Source organism: Clarias gariepinus, chromosome 24 (genome assembly GCF_024256425.1).
Source record: "Clarias gariepinus isolate MV-2021 ecotype Netherlands chromosome 24, CGAR_prim_01v2, whole genome shotgun sequence".
NCBI lineage: Eukaryota > Metazoa > Chordata > Actinopteri > Siluriformes > Clariidae > Clarias > Clarias gariepinus.
In genome coordinates, this window is record NC_071123.1 from 3,648,161 (window position 1) to 3,669,439 (window position 21,279).

At 40.6% G+C, this 21,279-nt stretch overlaps 2 protein-coding genes across 4 annotated transcripts; one reads left to right on the top strand and one right to left on the bottom strand.

Moving 5' to 3' along the window:
* The first annotated feature begins 585 nt into the window (after positions 1 to 585).
* On the top strand, positions 586 to 13,780 carry LOC128511865 (leucine zipper putative tumor suppressor 3). 3 transcript variants are annotated; one of them, XM_053484868.1, is made up of 6 exons: positions 586 to 703; positions 6,062 to 6,670; positions 8,059 to 8,646; positions 8,745 to 9,065; positions 10,321 to 10,551; positions 11,053 to 13,780. In XM_053484868.1, the coding sequence occupies exons 2-6, from the start codon at positions 6,152 to 6,154 to the stop codon at positions 11,812 to 11,814; spliced, it is 2,421 nt and encodes an 806-aa protein (XP_053340843.1). In that variant the 5' UTR covers positions 586 to 703; positions 6,062 to 6,151; the 3' UTR covers positions 11,815 to 13,780. The 3 variants fall into 3 exon arrangements, with proteins under 3 accessions (XP_053340843.1, XP_053340844.1, XP_053340845.1); XM_053484869.1 differs by having other exon boundaries at positions 8,059 to 8,634; XM_053484870.1 differs by lacking the exon at positions 10,321 to 10,551.
* A 6,505-nt stretch (positions 13,781 to 20,285) lies between these two features.
* On the bottom strand, positions 20,286 to 21,279 carry LOC128512544 (gastrula zinc finger protein XlCGF7.1-like). Its single transcript, XM_053485879.1, has one exon. It carries the CDS (start codon positions 21,271 to 21,273, stop codon positions 20,383 to 20,385), a length of 891 nt encoding a protein of 296 aa, XP_053341854.1. The 5' UTR covers positions 21,274 to 21,279; the 3' UTR covers positions 20,286 to 20,382.

Genomic DNA, 21,279 nt, shown 5'->3' on the forward strand with positions numbered 1-21,279 from the left:
TTGAGTTATTAAAGCTCTGCAAATACTGCATGATCTTGGGTCATTTTATTTAAATATAATAAATAAATAACAATAGTTATTTTTTGAAAAAAAAGAAACAAAGTATCTCACCAACAAACTCACCTGTAAGAAACAAAAAAACAAAAGGAACTGATTATTTTGCAGTGGTCTCTTAGTTTTTGTTTTTTTGTTTTTCCCCAGCGCTGTATACGGTATATGTTGGTAGTAGAGTGTTGAGTGTGGGCTAGGCATATGCTAGCATCAAAATTAACACGCAAGCGCATTAGCTACTTTTTTTTTTTTTTTTTTTGGAACGGGGTAAAGGGGGCGGATCCGTCGTCCGCTAAACAGGGGCGGAGCGTCGGTGGGTGTGTATGACACAGCTGACGCTCTCGAGCCTATACCTCCATCACCTCATCATCCTCCAGCTCCGGTGCGCGTGTGCGTGCGTGCGTGTGTGTCAGAGAGAGAGAGAGAGAGAGAGAGAGCGCGCGCACACGCGTATACACCGCGCTTTCCCCCCCCTCTTTTCCGTTCTATCCCCCCCCCCTCTCTATCCCCCCCGCCCCCTAAGCTTTACCGTTTCCCCAGGAATCTGCGGAACCTGAACCCAGCGGCGGCGGCGGCGGCGGCGGGAGAGAGGGAAAGTCGCGCGCGCGCTCACACGGACGTCGGTGGAAGAGGAAGAGGAGTCGCGCGACCAGTAAGTACCTGCGGCTCCGCTCTCAGCCTCCTTCGGTGCCCTAAATTACCCCCCCCCCCCCAACACACACACACACACACACACACCTCCCCCTCTCTCTCTCTCTCTCTCTCTCTCTCTCACACACACACACACCAAGAGAGAAAGAGAAAAAAAGCTGATAATGTTGTTTTACCGGCTGCGTTATTTTTTTTCCGTTTAACGCGCGACAGAAAGAGGCGTAGAGAGTCCGCGTTTATTTTTTATATTATATTTTTCTATCACGTTTCATTCGATTGAGAGTTTCAGGATTATATACGATTGGGGAGAGGGAGGGGGGGGGTTAAAGAGAGGAGGGGGTGCAGAAACGCAGGGTTTTCTTATGCGTTATGTAATTATGCACCGCGTTAACGGGAATAAAAAAAAAAAAACCCGCGCGAGCATCATCCGTAGCGCATCTCTCCATTGTGCTCTGTAAGATTTCTGACAAGCAGCTCACCTGATCTCTCTCTCTATCTCTGTCTCTGCCTCTGCATGCGTCTCATTGCTTATAGGCCTGGAAATCCTTTGTAAGGTGCACTATGATGCGTGTGTGTGTGTGCGCGCGCACTGAGAAAACTGTGTGCTGCATGCCATTTATGTATGCATGATATATGGATGTCATAAAGATGCAGGTGTTGGACACATCTGTATCCGTGATGGACCTCGCCGGAGGGCTTGGAAAGAAGGAATAAAGCTGAGCTTCACTGCTTTCTCTCTATCTCTTTCTCTCTCTCTCTTTCCCCTATGCATGCAGGCCAAAAAAAAAAAAACATGAAAAACATCTCACTATTACAATCACCACAGCCTGCATCCATGCTCTGATCATTCCTGTGTTATCTCTCTCTTTTGAATGACATAACTACCATTAACCAGCCTGGCATGCTGTAAGTTTGCATCTGCGGCATCACAGATGCTTCACGACATCAGGTGCATGTTGTTCTGCGACGCCAGTTAGACCTCTGATGCCCACCACTATGTGTGTATCGCAAGCATCATCATTCTCATCATCATCATCATCATCATCATCATTATCATCACAATGTCTTAGATTATTCAGAGGTGGGAATTATCAAGGTGTGTGTGTGTGTGTGTGTGTGTGAGAGAGAGAGTGTGTGTGTATGTGTGCATGGTAGTGATGATGTAATGCATGTGAGTGTGCGACTGTAGCATAGAGAGAGAGAGAGAGGGGTAGTGGAGGCACGTGCCACTGCCAATCCAACCCAGGACCCCTGCTGGATAAAGGAGGATACTGCACTCAGACACCACCACTTCCTAAGATGGCACATGCACTGTAATAACCTCAGTGTAGGTTATCAGCCAAGGTGTTATAAAGCAGTAACGTTTGTTTGTGTGTGTATATGTGGGTGGGTGCATTTTCTATATTTCACACCACAACGACACCTCTGTATGCACCGCATACGGTGAGCTTCATGTTTTGTATAGATGAGTATGCATAATACTTTGTACAGGGATATTCAGTATATTATTGAGGACAGTTCATAATATTTCACTATATTTATTCCACAGTGGTAAAGGCGTGTAAATCTTGTTTGCTTACTTGCTGTATAGGTTTAAAAAAAGATTCTCCTGATTTATTTTTATCTAATACAGTCATGGGCAGTTCCCGTCTGCTTTGATTTAATTGATCTCCCCTATCAAACAGCTGCTACCAACAAGGGAGGTCAGCTGACCGCATATGTTAGGGGTTGGCACAACACACTTGGAGCAAAGCACTATCTACCCACTTCCACATGCAAGGGCGGACAGACGCCTATAATTGGCTAGTGATTGATATGGAAGAGCAAGTGTGCCACCCTACTTCCCCTGGGAGCATGGCCAAGTTTCTTCCCTTGGACTTTGGATGTTAAGTGTTGCGTTGATATCACAGGTAGATGTTTATATTGCTAGAGCACTTATAGTGCGGTTAAAAAAACACTTGGTGGGAACTCCGAAATAAAAAACAGGATTTATTTATTTTCCATTTAGCATCCGATATTATATTAATAAGGAATCAAGTGGGGAACTGGTGAGGGTGTTGGTGCAAAGGTTGGGCTCCAGAATTCAACTTGGTATATAGGATTTACAACAGCTCAGCTGGTTAGTGATCTATGTGATCATGGTCTTGATTATCATGTTATTATTAAAGTTGAAGCTTTGGAAGTTAGTTAATTTGCTTGAGCACTGTTCCCAGATAAAAAAGTGAAAGATCTGTATAAATAACGGACGAAAGCACTGCTGCATGCCTCTATTTATGTGGAGCAGAAACAAGGGCTAATTCTCACTAGAGCTGCTGTTAGCAAGAAGGTGAACAGACATTGTGGGTAACGTAGGCAAAAGCTTTCGCACAATTTAAGATCACATCCTAATCAATTAAATTTGTTAAATTAAATTGCAACTTTCAAAATTCTGGAAGCCTGTAGCAATAAAAGTGTATACGATTATGTCAGGCTGAGACAAGCCGCCGAGCAGCTTTTATGCCTAAGGACTGGCTGATTTATTCAATAACATTTTATTTGTATATCGCTTTAACCATTGTCATTGTCACAAAGCAGCTTTTAAAAACCAATCAAAGGAATTATGGAAGTTTGTATGAAGCGTGAATGTGTATGAATCAAAATGATCAAATTGTCCCTGATGAGCAAGCCGAGGGCAATAGTGGCAAGGAAAAACTCCCTGAGATGACAATAGGATTAACAGGAAGAAACCTTGAAAGGAACCAGACTCAACAGGGAACCCAGCCTCATTTGGGTGATAACGGATAGCAGGAATTGATCTGCAGGCACACTGTATGTTAGGCAGCTGGAAGTTCAATATAACAGATGATGTCTTTGAGTTAATATGGAATCCTGTTTGTTATTGGAGGCTCAGGTAGACTGTAGGCAAATTTCAGTCCTGAACTATTGAGCGACTGCAGTCACAAGTCCTCAGAGAACGGCTCGCTGCCCCCAGTCACCACACGCTTTCCAAACAGACCAGACATTTCAAACGGGGCATCCATGCAAGGAGATCTTCAACTAGAAATGGGGCACCAGGACAAGTCAGTCAGGTCCAGAGGGCAGAGGGGGTTTGCATTACTGGCAACTCAGGGGAGGCATGTGTAGCTCGACAAAGAGACAGGGAGAGGGAAAGAGAAAGAGGTCGAGAGAGAAGAGGAGAGAGCAGAACAGAAGCAAAGACCATTTAGGTTTGGTCACAGCCACATAATGTATAAGGTGAATGTATATTTAATGCAGAGTGCAAGCAGGGACTCCAGCAGGACTAATTATGACAGCATAACTAAAAGGGAAAGGCAGAAGGAAACACAGAGATAGGGGGAACTGGGATGTAAAGCAACCAGTGTCTTCACTATCAACAAACCTGAGTGAGCGATGAGAGTGGGCAAGACAGCATCTAAACATACCAGTTCACCATAATACTTTATGTCCATGAGTCCCCCAGATCTGCTCCTTTTAACTAAGGCAAATCTATTCCCAAAAATGCTTGGCTAAATAAATAGTTTTTTAGCCTAAATTTAAACACTGAGACTGTGTCTGAGTCCCGAACATTAATTGGAAGACTATTCCATAACATTGGGGCTTTGTAAGAAAAAGCTCTGCTCCCTGCTGTAGTTTTCACAATTGCAGTACTGACAAGCAGCCTGCATCCTTTGATCGAAGTAGGTGTGGTGGATCATAAGACACAAGCAGTTCACTCAGATACTGCGGCGCGAGACCATTTAATGCTTTATACGTCAAAAGTAGTATTTTAAAATCAATGCAAAATTTCAATGGGAGCCAATGCAGTGGATAAGATAGGGGTGACGTGCTTGTATCTACTGGTTCTAGTGTGGATTCTTGTTGCTTTTGAACTAACTAAAGGTTGTTTATGCAGCTAGTTAACCAACCAGACACTAAGGAATTACAATAGTCCAACCTAGAGGTGACAAAAGCATGAACAAATTTTTCTGCATTGTTTAGTGACAGTATATTATTCATCTTGGCAATATTTCTGAGGTGAAAGAATGCTATTCTGGTCATATTATCTACATGAGTTTCGAATGAAAGACTGGAATTTATAATCACACAAAGGTCTTTTACTGTTGCACTTGATGGAACAGAAAGGCCATGTAAAGTTACAGTGTGATCAAAAAGCTTGCTTCTAACTGCATGTGGTCCTATGACTTAAACTTCTGTCTTGTCAGGATTAAGCAGAAGAAAGTTAATTAACATCCAGTCTCTTATGTCATTCACTCATTGCTTAACTTTATTAAGCTGTTTTTTCTCGTCTGGTTTTGCTGACACATATAACTGTGTCACCAGGATAACAATGAAAACTAGTACCATGCTTACATGCTTACAGCAGTGGGCCTAAAACCAAACCCTGTGGAACACCAAACTCCACTTGAGAACATCCAGAATAGTCACCATTTAAATCTACAAACTGACAATGATCAGTCAAATAGCAGCCAGGAGAGGGCTGTTCCCTTAATTCCTACTACATTTTTCAATCTGTGAAGGAGAATACTATGATAAATGGTGTCAAAGGCTGCAGTAACCCAGCAACCCTGATCAAAAGCCAATAGGAGGTCATTTACTACTTTAACAAGTGCTGCCTCTGATGAGGCCTAAACCCCGATACAGTTTGTGTATGCCATTCCTATGTAGATAGACTAAACAACAATAAGAGCTTATTTATAGGTCAGGATGCTCTCCCTTTAGGTTATTTTAAATACTAACAATTTAGTTTGACGCCATTTATGTTCTCATTTTCAAATTGTCTGTTTTAAAGTGCGTGTCATTATATCAGGAAGCGAGTTTCTTACCTCTAATCATTTTTCATATTACACATTATCTAAGGTATAACAGAATGTTGATTCTTAATATTCAGTCGCCTGATCGAGTTCTGTAGGGTCAGACAGTGATTCAATCAAAGTTGACAACTCTGGGAGATTACTAATTAAAGATCTGTGTGGTAGTTGATGTGAATGTTCCATTTTATTTAAAAGCTGGTGAATTTTGGACCAAACTATGTCATGAGTCATATACCAAAACCTGTGCGTTTACTGTAGCTAGACTTTCTACCCAGGAATAAATGTCATTCAACCATTCTGACGATGTCTCAGATCTTTTTATAGAACAGTGAAATACTGTAGTGTTTCAAATTTTAATGTGAAAAATTGCAACCTAATGTGTTTTTGTGTCATCTCAATTGTATTTTTATGTCATCTCACATAACCTTTGCTTTGTAAGTTCAAAACCAAATGGAAAGGAGCCATGATGTCAAATTGATAGCAGGATTTTGATGCATGGGTGGATAAGTCCCTTGTGCTTAAATTTTTCCATTTGTTTATTTGTGCAGTGTGCGTACCTGCAGCCCAGCTTGGCCGCCTCGCCTGCCTCGGCCCATTGGCGCCGTGGCCAGCTGAGTGAGGAGCACTGAGCTCCTGGTATGGGCAGCGTGGGCAGTGGAGCCTCCAGCCAGCGGGCCATCACCATGCGAAGCGTGGGCACGCGGACCACCCCGAACGGGCCCCTGGCGCCTGCGCTGCCCCCAAACTCTGTCCGCCGGCGTCTGGATGACCGCAGCTTCAGCGCTGACCGCCTACCAGCACCGGCCACCAAGACAGCAGGTGTCACTGCCAATGAGCACTCTGAGCGCGCAGCCGCTTCTCACAATGCTAATCGGCAGCACACTGTCAATGGTGAGCGGCTGCTCTCGAACGCTTCTTTCTCCGTGAGGAGGGAACCAGGCCACAGGAGAGGCGAGAGTCTGGATCTGTGTGGAAACAGCATAGTCCTCAACAACAACAACAATGAAAACAAGAACAGCAGCCATCAAGCACCAGCGCAGCAGCACAAGGACAAGAGCAAAGCCAAGACTGACAACCACAACCCTCCAAACATGATGCCCCTTTCTGGCAAGCTGGATCAAGCACAGGCACAGCACGGTCTGAGCACTGAGGGAAAGGTATTTCATTTTCATGACCTGTCTAATGTGCCATTAGAAACAGAATTAAATGATCTCTTAGTAAAATTTCAATGTAAAAGGCGATCTTGCTTGTCGCTCCTTCTGCATACATGTATAAACCTCAGTGAAGTTTACAGACAGGTACATTCTGAGCTATGATGTATGCATTGATACATGTTGTGCTAATGAATGAGCGTGATCAGATATCACTGGAACACTTGGTGAAGTTGCAACTTAAAAATGGAGAGTTATCTTACATCTTTATTTAATAGTGACAGTTAGAGCATTGCCACACACAATTTAATGAGAACTCAAAAGAATGGAAATAAACAGCTATGTGTTCATAAGAAGATCACTTCTTATTGAGACTAATTAGAATAAGGGCTTCAGTTTGCTGGAGAAAATAAAGATTGGACTATGAAGCACTGGAAAAAAAGATGATGTGATCTGATGAGTTCTGATTGACCCTATTCCAGAGCAATGTTCATGTCAGGGTAAGAAGGAAAGAGTATGAAGCGATGCACCCATCATGCATAGTGCCTACTGTACAAGTCTCTGGATTAAGTGTTATGATCTGGGGTTGCTTCAGTTGCTCAGGTCTAGACTCAACAACGTTATGTGGCAAAAAAACAGTCAGCTGATGACCTGAATGGACTGAATGACAAGATTATCACATCTATGGAGTTTTTCTTTTCTGATGACATGGTCGTATTTTAGGACTCATTGTGAACGAATGGTTCTGGGATCATGAGGAATCATTTTCACACATGAATTAGCTACTACAGAGTGCTTACCTTAACCCCATTGAAAGTCTTTGAAATGTGCTGGAGATGATATAGTGTTAGGTTGTTAAAACAATGTCACGGCAAATGCGCATCGTAATCAAAGCAAAATGCGGTGTATTGAAATATTAAAGCGTGCCAGGTTTTTTTTTTGGCCAGGCATTGTATATCCACAGTAAATAGATCACATGGTTACTCTGCACGGAGCTTGCAATATGATTTTCCTACCAAAGCAGGAAGTTCACAAATCTTACATCTAGCATCTTTAAGGAGGTTCACATTTCATTTCATGTGTAAGCATTCAAAGATTCATACCAGCAGTTGATGTTGTTACAACTATTTAAAACCTATTCTGCTTTTAATACTATGTTATTATTTTATATGATTTTTGTACAAGTGGAATTCAAGTCCATTCATGACTTTTGATTGTGTAGAATAAAAGAACACTGCTCTGAATATACACAGAAAAAAGTTTTTATTTTCAGAACTGTGTTCTGTTATTCTGGATAATCAAAAGTCCTGGTTTGACTGGAACGCACCTGATAATTTAAAGATTTGCACTTAATCAAATACAACATGTAAACCAGCTGTTACTTTCCTATTTAGGACGCTGACGCACTGGTCCGTCCCTCGGCCTTCAAGCCTGTGGTGCCCAAAAGCTTTCATTCCATGCAAAACCTGGTGTGCCCCCTTCAGACCAGTGTGGGTGCAGGTGGGGGCTCGTCAGGAAGTGGGGCAGGTGATAGAGGTGGTCAGGGCACCTCAGGAGTCCGTCCAGATGAGGGAAACCCTAACAGTCGTGGAACACACTCTGGTGGAGGTATTCGAGCAGGCCAGGGCAGCCTATCTGATTCTGGCAGGAATTCACTGACCAGTCTGCCCACGTATGCAGGTACAGGCTCAGGCTATGGCCCTCCGCCGGCCCTCGGGCCCCTCAGTGCCTCCACCAGCCACATCAACCAGCTGGGTACTGCAACAGCCGGCCTGGACAAGCCAGATAAACCAGGTTACCAGAATGGACTGAGTGCCTCTGACAGTGGACACTCGTCTTCGGGCAAGAGCTCGTCATCTTATCAGCGTCTTAGCCACTTGAGTGATGCGCCTGCGCCATTGAGGCCGTCGCCATCCTCCGATGACGTCATTCGTGACCTTGAAGACCGCTTATGGGAAAGAGAGCAAGAGGTGAGGACCAAGGTATTTAATCATGTCTCATCCATGTAGAAATTAAAGTCCATATTTCCTCTTCCTACTCTGGGTATATTTCCTGCCCTTCTCCTATTCCTTATTCCCAGGTGCTCCATATGAGACGGAACTTGGATCAGAGTGAAGCGGCAATTGTGCAGGTGTTCGAGGAGAAGCAGCGGGTGTGGGAGCGTGAAATGGAGGAACTGAGGCAGAACTATGCTGGGCGGCTGCAGCAGGTGACCCGCCGTGCCCAACGTTCGCAACAGGCCCTGCAGGCCCAGATCAGCCGCCTTCAGCAGGACAAGCGCAGGCTCCAGGACGAGATGACGCTGCTCCTGGCCCAGCGTGAAGAGCTGGAGAAGAAGTGCCTGGACTACAGAAAGGAGCAGGCTGACCTCCTGCCCAAGCTGGAGGAGACCAAGTGGGAGGTGAGAGGATAAAGATAAATGAAGTTCTTTGATCATTGTTTGCTCAGTCTCCTTACTGCAAATATAATCCATCAATCACGACACAATTAGGTTGTGAACGAAATATACAGTACAGTATAATGTGGTTAATGAGTAGTATTGTGTAAACAGATTGACTTATTGCATATATTTGAGATTCTACGAAACTCTTTGGAATCTTATTTTTGGCCAAATGTTTTTGTTCGTTGAATGGAACATTTCAGGCTACTTTGAATTATACATTAAATTTTCCATTATAGACTAAGGTATTAGTTTTTGTTTAGTTCTGTCACCATCTGATGGGAATTACAGGCTACAAAATTGCATTTTAAAATCTAGATAGTCACTTCATGATGTTAGCGTCGGTTGTTAGCTGATGCAATTTTCATTTCAAAATGTTCAATGTGTTTTTTTTTTATTAGTATCAGTCATGTTTTTATAATTGGCCAAATTGCTGAAACAAGCATATATGACAAACAAATCTTAACAATCTGAGATGCAATAAGAAAACTCAACCAAACCACTTGCTTTGTTTAGGTACATTTCATCAGTGCTGCCATTTATAACATTTCACACATGCTGGTCCTGGATTGCATTCTGATTTTTAAGATTTTAACCACGTTCATTTGCCAGAAAAGTCTCAGATTCCTGTCTCACTGCTGTAACGAACAGGACTATCATTTGCTCATCACTAACTGCTTCACATAGAACTCTATAAAGATTTATAGATGTGTTTATTTTATTTTTTTTAAATAAAATTGCTTCGGAATGCTCTGGGTGTCATAGTGTTCGTCTTCCCACTGGACATGTAGGGCCAATCAGATTGCAGTCTTCAAGATTCCAAAGATTGTGGGATGAAAAGTGTACAAAAGATTTTAGATGCTCTACATCCTGTGGACAGGTGTGTGTCTGAGATTGAGATGTACAATATCCTGAGTTCATTGAGAGCAAGTTAATGAGAGCTATTAGCATTGGTTAACCCTGATGTGTTACCCCAGACCTGTTTAATGATTTGCCTGTGGCCTGGTCTGAAATTTTTTAATGGGCCACTTGAGGCTGTCAGTTAATTAGTAACCTCTCTCTAATCATCACTGTTGTCAGTAATAGGTTTCTTGTGGCATGGCCCGTGAACCCCATGTGCTTTTTTTCCCCCACTTAGCCCCTTTTTACACATTTTTAAAAAGCCATGACCTGGAGCGCACTCGTATGGCCATGATTCGCTCTGCTTGCTCTCCAGGTGTGTCAGAAGGCAGGTGAGATCTCCTTGCTGAAACAGCAGCTGAGGGAGAGCCAGGGCGAGGTGACCCAGCGTGCCGGAGAGATGGTGGCCCTGAGGAATCAGCTGAAGGAGCTGAACGCCCAGCTGAGGGAGCGAGAGCAGGCCGAGATCAGCCTGAAGGAGTCCTTCTGCACCAAGACGCTGGAGCTGGAGCGCTGCGAGGCAGAACTGCAGGCCATGCTGGCCGAGGTGCTGACTCAACCCAAACCCAACCCTTATAAGGGCTCTGCCTGAATATCTACAGTATACACAAGAAAATATATTTACAAAAAATGAATAATAAATGTCAAGCATCAATGCTTAAAGATGAGGCAGAGGTATTGGGGCAGTGCCTGATGCATCACTTTTGTTTGTTTGGTATTTTTACATCCTGTTTGGTTTGTGTCCTATGTTACGATGTAGAAGAGTGTTCCTAGTCCTGCTCCTAAACTGCTAGCTAGGGACAGTTATAGGGACGGCTACAATGCCCAGAAATAAACATGGTCATACCATAGCCATTAACATCACTACACAACAACTCTAACATACACAAACCATTGTACAACCTGTGTTTACTATGAAAATTACACTGGTATTGTCACAAGATGGCATAATTAGTCAAATTAGCCAGTGTCTTTACATACTCTATTAGAATTCACTTCTCAGCCCTTTTCCCCTTATTAGTTCACTCCATCTCCCTGTCTCTTATAGGTAACCGTCCTGAGAGACAAGCTGAGTGCTTTTGAGACAGAGGTGGCCGGGCTGAAGAAAGCCCTGAGTGAGCTTAGCAGCACTTCTAGCACTCGCACCACCGAGTCCAGCTTGGCTGATATGGGTCAGCTTGTGCTGTCTCGCAGTCGGGAACGTCTCTTCTCACCCCTCAGCCCGCCAGAGACGCCCACCTCGTTGCCTCCTCTTTCGTCACTGCCCTCTGTGTCCTCGCTGCCCCCTGTGCCCTCGCTCCCCCCTTTGCCTGCACTGCCTGCCCCGGACCCACTACTCAGCCTGCAGAGCGATGACTCCAAGGTGCAGCGGCAGGAAGCGGGAGACCTACGCCGCCAACTGGAGCTACTTCAGGGGGAGCTGCGTCTGGAGCGGCAGCAGCGCGAGCGCCAGGCGCTTACCTTCGCCCACGAGCGCCAAACCTGGCAGGGAGAAAAAGAGCGTGTGCTTAAGTACCAAGCACAGCTGCAGCTTAGCTACGTAGAGATGCTACAGAAAAACCAGGCACTGGAGGAGCGCGTCGACCAGCTCGGTGCCCAGCTGTCCACTCCCATCCTGGTATCACCGGCAACACCAACTTTGTCACCACATTCAGCTAGTCTTGAAGTGCCCACGGCGGCGCCCGTGGCCGTGTCAATCACATCCCCGACTCCTCCGGTCGAGGAGAAAAAGGTGCCCGCTCTGCACCAGCTGGCGCCCCCGTGGCCCGTTCCCACTCGTCTGGAGAGGATCGAGTCGACAGAAATATGATGCCAGTATGAGCATGACCTCTTTTGATGCAGTATAAAAAAAAAGAAACACTTAGAGCACCAGTTACAATAGCGTTAAGTACAAACCCTCCTGAAACAAAAAACGTCATGTCTATAACTTCTGAGGACAGTCCAAGGATGCCCTGCTGAGTGAGGCAGACGTCAGGGTTGAGGGGTGTAAGTTGCTGAAAAAAAGTAATACGTTTGTGTGGCCTTATGACTGACCTGGGAAAAGCTCTGGATCCTTAAAGGTGTTGGTTGGTGTGGTAGGGGTGTAGGAAGAGCTGGCCCTGAGTCTGTAGCCAAGAGGGACGTGAGTAGATCGAACACTCAGGGGATAAGGGATCAGGCATTAATAATCCATAATTTAAGGCTAGACTGTTGTAAGCTAGCTCTCAATGCACGGTTCATGATAACAAATGCGTCATGATATAAATCTCTAATAAACAGCTGACAAGTTGACCTTTTAAGACCATCACTGATTTTATTTAAAGGTGCAGTTTTGTAAGCTATAAACATTTCAGTGAAAAAAACTGTGATTTGCAATATCGCCACGCGGTGGGTGTGGCTAGTTTCGTCATTTTGGTTTGTTTAAATTTAAATAGTTTAATTTCCCCCTGCTGGAACAGAAACACTCTTAACCCCACCCCTTTTTCTTATAAGGCGACACACAAGGCCTAAACAGAACAGGTAGCAGGTTGGTGGGGACAGGAAGGTTTTCTAATCTTTTTACTGCAAGTGCATTTTTCACATCACAGGCAGCAACCACAGGGCTGAACAAATTACAAACTGCTCCTTTAAATAACATTTCTGCAAACCAGATACAGAATATATACAAAAGCATCCATATTAGCTCAAGAGACTTTTTTTTTTTTTTTAATAATTATTAATTAGGAGCTACAGGGAGAGAGAGATGTGATGCTCTTCCTGTCTATGGTGCTTGTCCATACCACACCAGTGTGTGTGTATTTTTGTTTTCCTTTCCTTTTTTTTTCAAGAAAAAAAAAAATTGAAGGACCAAATATTTAGGAAGTGTTGTTGGTCTCGGGTTCCCTCATAGTGGACGTAGCCGCGGTAGTGATTACCAGTGGACTCCAAGACCTGGCGTGATGTGTAATATACAGTAGGAGCGTGCCTCAACCCTCCTGCTCTGATAACAAAAGCAGCGGCGGAGGACCGACAAGTGGTCATTTGACTCGAATGACGTATTACCAGAACATTTCTGCTTTTCACCTTCGTATTCCATGTTTCTGAAACAATGTAGAATATATTAGAGAGAGAGAAAGAGAGAGAGAAAGAGAGAGAGCGCGAAAGAGGTATCGAAAAAAAAACTCTAACAAAAAAAAAATAGTTTAATGCACTTTGCTTTGGTCTCAGACATTTTTTCTTTTTTTTGCTTTAAGAGAGGTGTGTGTTTGATGAACAGCATATGCTGAGTGATGTTTGGTTTATGAAGCTGCTAGTTAGAGGAGAAGTCCTGAGCGGCTGAGCCAAAAAAAAATAAAATAGAAAGAAAATAAATGCTAAGAGGGCGATTAGGATAGTGCGTGGTCGGAGGAGGGCGCACTTCTGAAGCATGGTCCGTCCACCGCTAACGAACTAATGAGTCTGTTTAAGTGGGACCTTACCTTCTTCCAAAAAAGAATATGTGTCGATGTATACTTTCTGAAAGTATCATTTAGAATATTTGACTTAAAAAAATCTATCTATATATTATATAATATGCAGTAGATTGAAGTGATGTTTTGAAGTAAGTACACCGTGTACACCAGGCTTCGTTGCCATATCTGAGTGGGATATAAAGACTGACACGTGCGATTGTTTAGTATGGATTCTGATGGTTTAGGTAGATTTACAACTAGTGGTGACGAGAAGATGGAGGTGGAAAATTGGTAGCATTAAATAAAAAAAAAAGAACACCTTTTGTCACAAAGTTTACATCTTCATGCTAATGCATACCATGTGATGATCATGGGTTCAACAAATTATTATATATATATATATATATATATATATATATTTATTTATTTTTTTTATTATTGAATGGTCACTGATACTCCAGTTGCTATCTTATTCCTAATGATAATGGCCAGAGTGCTACTATAAGTTCATATATACACAAAAGAAATCACTCAGGTATGTCATTTGGTATTGGATAGTAAAAAAAGGCAGTGTGAAAGATTCAGGATTTTAGATGAAGCCCTTAGTGACTTTATAAACTTCATATGACACAATATACTGGAATTAAGGTAGCCTATATGTGAATTAGGCATGTGCTAATAATATTAATTCTGAAAAATTAAGACCAATGCATGAAGTTCCTCGAACATTCATGGACTCCAAAAGTGAGTCAGCCCCTATAGACCCCCATGTTAAAATGTTCAACTTTACAACAGAAATACAGTAGTAAATTGGATTGTTAGTAACTAGGTTTGCGAGCGTTTTGCAAGACGAGCAAAAAATTTTGTAATAAATTTTAACTTGTTACACAAGCGAGGTCTTGATATACGAGTACTCTAGTATGCATACGCTTTGTCTGCTGATCACAACTGAGCCAATGGTTTTTCTATCTCATGCACTGGGATTGTGGGTAATCGTCTCCCAAGCTCAGTCTCAGCGCTCATCACTCGTATAGTCAACCCTGTAGCAGTGTGTCCAAGTGTAATGACTGTTCTTTGGTAACTGTATTGCTTCAACACACTCTGTGAATATGCTCGCAATCCTAGGTTTAACTGTAAACATGTTTACAGCCCGGTACAAAAAAAAACAAAAACAGATTTTATTTTCCGCTTATCTAGATTTCCTATTCATTGGTGACGACTAAACGGGGTAAATTTCTATGTAACTCATCAGTTAAACTTGTATTTAGCCATAAACTTTAGCCATTTTCAGTGACAGCTGCATTGAAGGCATAACTTTAACATACCAGCTAACTTGAATTGTTGTAGTTTAACTTGAGAAACGTAAGTTGACATGCGACGATGTGTAGGGTATGGATGACGGAGTTTAATCAAATGCATTAGCTTATAAATTTACTTTAGCCCCCATAGCATTTCAGCTTGCTAGCTTGAGGGTGGTAACTGAGTTAGGGAGGCGGGTTCTAAATGAGCTCCGTTTGTTCTGCCCAGTTGGCCTTTTATAAATTAAGTGGTATTAGCTCCAGCCAACATGGCAACAAACTGAGCTCCCATATGTGAACTTCGAAACTGCTCTTCAGAAAACCCACGAGCGACATCACAGAGGGTTTATTTATTTATTTACTTTATAATCTATGGATACAATACATTGCTATTATATTAGCATCATCACACTTTCATTCTGCCTTGGTAAACATTTGATCAGTCGTGTAGTGGGTAGGTGATATGGCAAAAATATAACATCATGATACATAATGATAAATTTTACAATATTAGTATACATCGAAAGGTTTAGGCTTACTAGCAAAATGCAATTTTTAGTCATTGTTATCTTAAATCTGCAATATTTAAATATTAATATTATCATTGCTAAATTAAATCTGACATTACGTTTTCTTTTCTTCTGTTTTGACATTAAAAAAAGAAGCAAATTTAGGTTTGTTTTCATTTGTTGCTAATTCCATTCAACTTAAATTCTACTCAATATTGAATTTTAGTATCAAAAATTTTGATTTTTGTTGTTTCAAATTAAATTAATCGACTTCACATTTCAATTACAATAAAGTGCCACATTGAAGCAGGTTAGAAACTTAAACCAGCACAGATTGAGTCATTCAGCCAATCTGTGCCTTAGGCTTCTTGTGACCCTACACAGGAAAAGTGCCACGGATAAGAGATGAGTGAATTCGAATAGCCTTGTGCCAACAAAAGCTGTAGTCTGTTTGATCTGATTATTGCGAAATTAAATGGACACTTTATTTTAACCTCAGAATCAAAAAGTAGCATAAAAATCTAAATTACTAATAGTAATTCTAAACATAACATTATAGATATCAATATGCACATGAGGATATCATAAAAAAGTACAAATATTTATAGAAAAAAATTCAACATGCAAAATGCTTTAAATAATTTGTGAGTAATCATGTACGTTACAAATTTTCTGATGGAACCTGTCCAAAAGGTTATTGCAATTCATTTGTAATTTATTTTACAGTTAATATAATGTTTTACATTAAAATCTTGCTATGTTACCAGTCTGATGTCAGGCTTAATACTGATCAGATCCACAGGAAAGAAATACTATAGTTTATACCATTGTAATTACTATGGTAAAATGTAGTATGCTACTGTAGTGATGCAGTAATCTATTACTATATTATTTCTTTTTTATAAGGCTATTGATGTTTGTGGCTCAGGCGGTTGAGGCTCTCGGTTGCTGATCAGATGCCTCGCCACCGTCCGGTCATTACTGCTGTAGCTATTATTGCATGCAGCGCCAGGTTAGAAAATGTGAGGGGTGCAACAGGGAAGGCATCCGGTTGTAAAACGTTTGCCAGGTTTTGCAGACGAAATTATCCGATATGATGACCCCTAGGATAAAAGGGACAAAATTGCAAGAAGGAAAAAAACATTGAATTGGATTGAACTCAAATAAAACTGGCTGTTATAAAACTTTTTTAATTTGTAGTAATTCTCTTTATTAGTACACTTAAGGTGAAAAATGTCTGGTTTTCAGTAAACATCACAGGATATATATATATATATATATATATATATATATATGTGTGTGTGTGTGTGTGTGTGTGTGTGTGTGTGTGTGTGTAAAATAGGTCAGTGGGTTGGAATGTGCCAGTTTCGATTTGATAGTGATTCAGCATTTCAGTGGACTAAAAACTGCTCCGAAGTAATAATACAATCATAAACTGTAATAAGAGTTGAGATAAGGAAATAAATATTATCAGCACATGCCTAATACTAAATTAATTTAAAACAACTAAAAACTGCCCAGCTGCAATTTTTTTCTCATACACACGATTCAAATCAAAATGTTTGTTTCTTATCATGTGACCAGGATTGTGACATTTTTTATTTTTTATATATATATATATATATATATATACATATATATATATATATATATATATATATATATATATATATATAGCTTTATGACACTAGGTGTTAAGCGAGATATAATCTACAAAGCTTTAGATGGACACCACCCCTCTACTGTCTTTGGCCACATTTGCTGCTATGTAATTCTGTTGTGTCCTGCTGTGTTCTTGGTAGAGACAAAGGGGCAGTCGACTGCATGTAAATATCATTGTTATTTATGTGTACATATCTATTCTATCCAAATATACCGAACTATTGCGTGTGAATACTTTTGTGAATTAATGAGACTGACATGTCAGCTTTTATTTTTCAAACTACCGATATAGGAATATAATATAATATATTAAAATCTTTAAAAAAAAAAAAAAAAAGTTGAATCGGCCATTACGTGTTATAAGAAGGGAAGACCATGAGAGCCCCTGATGTCTATTTTCCCCTGTCTCATATTTCTCGAAATGTTTAAAGGGAGGACAAACTGTCACCACTGTTTTCATTCTGATTTTTTATGCTTCAAAAATCGCTTGAAAAAAAAAAAGCATATCATAGCAAATATGAATTCAATTAATAAAGATGTGAATAAAATTTATTAATTTTGAGGGTTTTTTACATTTTGTGTTTTCATTCCAGGATTATAGAATGAACAAAAGGTGTGAAAGAAAAGGGTGAGATACAGTGACACATTACAATCAGAAATCTAATTTATAAATAATTTTAAAGTATATTTTAAGAAAAACACTTGGGGGTGAGCTGCACCAACAAGAATTAGATTGAGCAGACTTTTGTTTTATTTGACTTTTACTTTCACTTGTTGTACTGCTTCATTTTAATCATGGCTTAACAAATCAGCGATTAAAACCTCTCATTAAAACTCTGACCTGGGATTAATTCTTTGTACAGCCAAGATTGTACCCTGTTTACTATACACCACACTATTTTATGCGGTTTGGCATTTTATAACCACGTTTCAGAAATCAGTGCCCATTGATTGTCCACCAGGGTTTGCCCAAAAAAACTAACCAATGTTTCTCAAAGAAAAGAGTTATTATTTTTGATAACTAAAATTTTTACTAGCAAACAATTTTATTTTATTTAAACCATCTTACATCTGATGATATGCTAATATTATTGTATAGTGGGGTATTAAGTCAGCCACCAATTGTGTTTCCACTTAAAAAGATGAGAGAGGCCTGTAATTTTCATTATAGTTATACCTTAACTATGAGAGACGAAATAAGAAGAAAAAAAAACAGGAAATCACATTGTAGGATTTTTTAAGAATTTATTTGCGAATTATGGTGCCCAGGGCCCAGACTTTTATGAGCTTTTGAACATGTTAACACCCCCAAAAAATTTTAAAAATAAAATAAAATAATCCTTAGAAAACTTGGGCCCTAAAAAACCACAATGAAAGCACTTTTACACTTAACAATGCTACTGGTTAACAGTGCTGCTGCTAGGAGACACTGCCGGCAATCAGTGAATGACTGGACACACACACACAGTTTTTTTTAGTTACATTATCCAGTTCTTAAAAAAAAAAAAAAAAAAAACGAACAAAGAAAAAAAAAAGGTTTGTGAGTATATTACAAGGCTGAGGTCTGCAGCTGGAAGCATGGAGAGGTTTGACGCCTCCTCCACATTTTGTCCTCATTCTTAACTTTATTCGCACTTTCACCTCCCTCTCAAGATACTCCGTCGTATCAAGATGTTCTTGACCTGTGCTGAAACAAATGTAAAGCAAACAGCGAGATAAATACTCATTAAGAGTTGTGAAGAAGTCACATTTGAATAATTAAAATGGAATCATTCCATATATACACAACCTTACATGTTTTACTGAGAAACTATCATTATTCTGTCCTATGTCCTAAACTAGAGCTAAATAAAGGCTTGAATTTGCCTTTTGGGTGCTGAATTAATTAATTAATTAATAGTTCAGAATGTAATGTAAATTTGATATCTGAACTCTGACAGCGGGCATCGGCTTTTGAGTTTCAGACTAATATTTGTGATTTCTCCCTAAGTGAGATCTGTGATTTTTTTAAAACTTTAAACAGATTTTAGATAATCCTGTGATATTTTATCAAGTCGAATCCAACCATAACTTTGTTCCACAGCGTGATGTCCACCTCCTGACGTCATTCTGACACCTGGGGACATACAGGTTTAAGACTGACTAAGCAAAAAGTTTTCTGAGAACCCCACACCCTGTGACAGGGACAGCGCTCAGGTTTGGCAGCGTTCCTCCTCCACAAGACACTCCGCTTCTAGCTTGTTCCAGCTTGGCAAGGTTTTTGGCTGAGCTTTGAAATGTCATCATGGTTTAATTCTGATATGTCATCAATTTGTACCATTTATATAATATAAAAAATAATAAAGTCTACAAGAGAGTTATACGGTAGTACAGTACTTAATCCTAAGTATCTCAGTAACAACATACACAAACTGTTACAGTGTCTCAGCGTTCATGAGCTGTCAGTTTGGTCAGTGCGCTGTGGAGTTTCAGCTCTGTGTCAAAGTGAATCAAATCTTTAAGGATTCGGGTTAATTATATTAAACTGATTAAAATTTATAACATATATTTCATCATCTTTCCGTCCAGTATTTAGCACGATTCAGTGTATCCTACCAATTCTTTTTATCCTGTCTATTTGGCCAATAATACAAAATGTGGTATTTATCAATTATGAGCAAGATAACGTAGGATCTGGGCAAATGTTCGGACTTTAAAATACATGACCAAGACAATAGTTCTTTAAAAAGAAACAAAAATTTACTGAACTACTCTACGATACATGAAACTATGCTCCTTAAACACACGCACACACAGACATACACATAAACAGTTTGGAGGGTGAAAGTTAATGGAGTTTTGAGGAGGTCCCCAAAATTCTAGTACTGGTTACTAGATCTGAGACAGTCACAAGAGCAGTTGACTTGTGTTACATTATAATGGTTTATAATACATGTTTGAAATCTGAACATGGTCTACCTTTAAAGTCTCCTGACGTCACATGTTTCATCCCAGAAACCTGTACTAATTAATTAGCATACTCTGCATCCTTAGTACAGAATGTTTATGGTATTGGTCAGGAACAAACAATAATAACAGTCTACCATACATTAATATCACAATAACTTCAGAAAATAAACATTTGATGTAAAAAAGTAAAACATAATAATAACTGTCAATAATAATAATAATAGAATAACCGAGTTAGGATAACAGCTACTGCAGTACAGTACAGAACTTTAGCACATACTGTGCCACCTTAATACAAACAAACACAAAAAAGTAGGGAAAAAAAGCAGTAGGAAGTTTTTGTCTAGACTCTCAAAATGCCCCGGATTCTATAACACTGAATGAATAACACTACCACAATTTAACAATTATAATTTAATGCATATTTTAACAAACTTTCAGTTAAGTATTAACTTAATTATAGGCATTACAAAAGACTGAATATTCGACAAAAGATACAAAACAATCAGTCAACAAAACAGTCTGGAACCGAAAACAATACAGTCAGGCTTCAATACGGCTTCTCTCCAGTGTGACTGCGCTGGTGTTTCTGGAGATTATCCAGTCTAGTAAAACTCTCCCCACACTGTGAGCAGTTATACGGCTTCTCTCCAGTATGAATGCGTTGGTGACGTTGGAGAGAACCCAGTTGAGTAAACCTCCTCTCACACTGTGAGCACTTATACGGCTTTGCTCCAGTGTGACTGCGTTGGTGTTTTTGGAGATTATCCAGTTGAGGAAAACACTTCCCACAGTGTGAGCAGTTATACGGCTTCTCCCTAGTATGAACGTGCTGGTGACTTTGGAGAGAACCCAGTTGAGTAAAACTCTTCCCACACTGTGAGCAGTTATACGGCTTCTCTCCAGTATGAATGCGCTGGTGACTTTGGAGATTACCCAGTTGAGTAAAACTCTTCCCACACTGTGAGCATTTAAACGGCTTCTCTCCAGTATGAATGCGCTGGTGACGTTGGAGAGTAATCAGTTGAGTAAAACTCTTCCCACACTGTGAGCAGTTATATGGCTTCTCTCCAGTATGAATGCGCTGGTGTTTTTGGAGATGATCCAGTTGAGTAAAACTACTTCCACACTGTGAGCAGTTATACGGCTTCTCTCCAGTATGAATGCGCTGGTGAATTTGGAGATTACCCAGTTGAGTAAAACTCTTCCCACACTGTGAGCATTTAAACGGCTTCTCTCCAGTATGAATGCGCTGGTGACGTTGGAGAGTACCCAGTCGAGTAAAACTCTTCCCACACTGTGAGCAGTTATACAGCTCGTCTCCAGTGTGAATGCGCTGGTGACGGTTTAGAGAAGGCTGATCAGTAAACCTCCTCCCACACTGTGAGCAGTTGTAAAATGTCAAATCTTTTTTTTGCCTCCTGGACTTTCTTGTTGCCATCGTTGT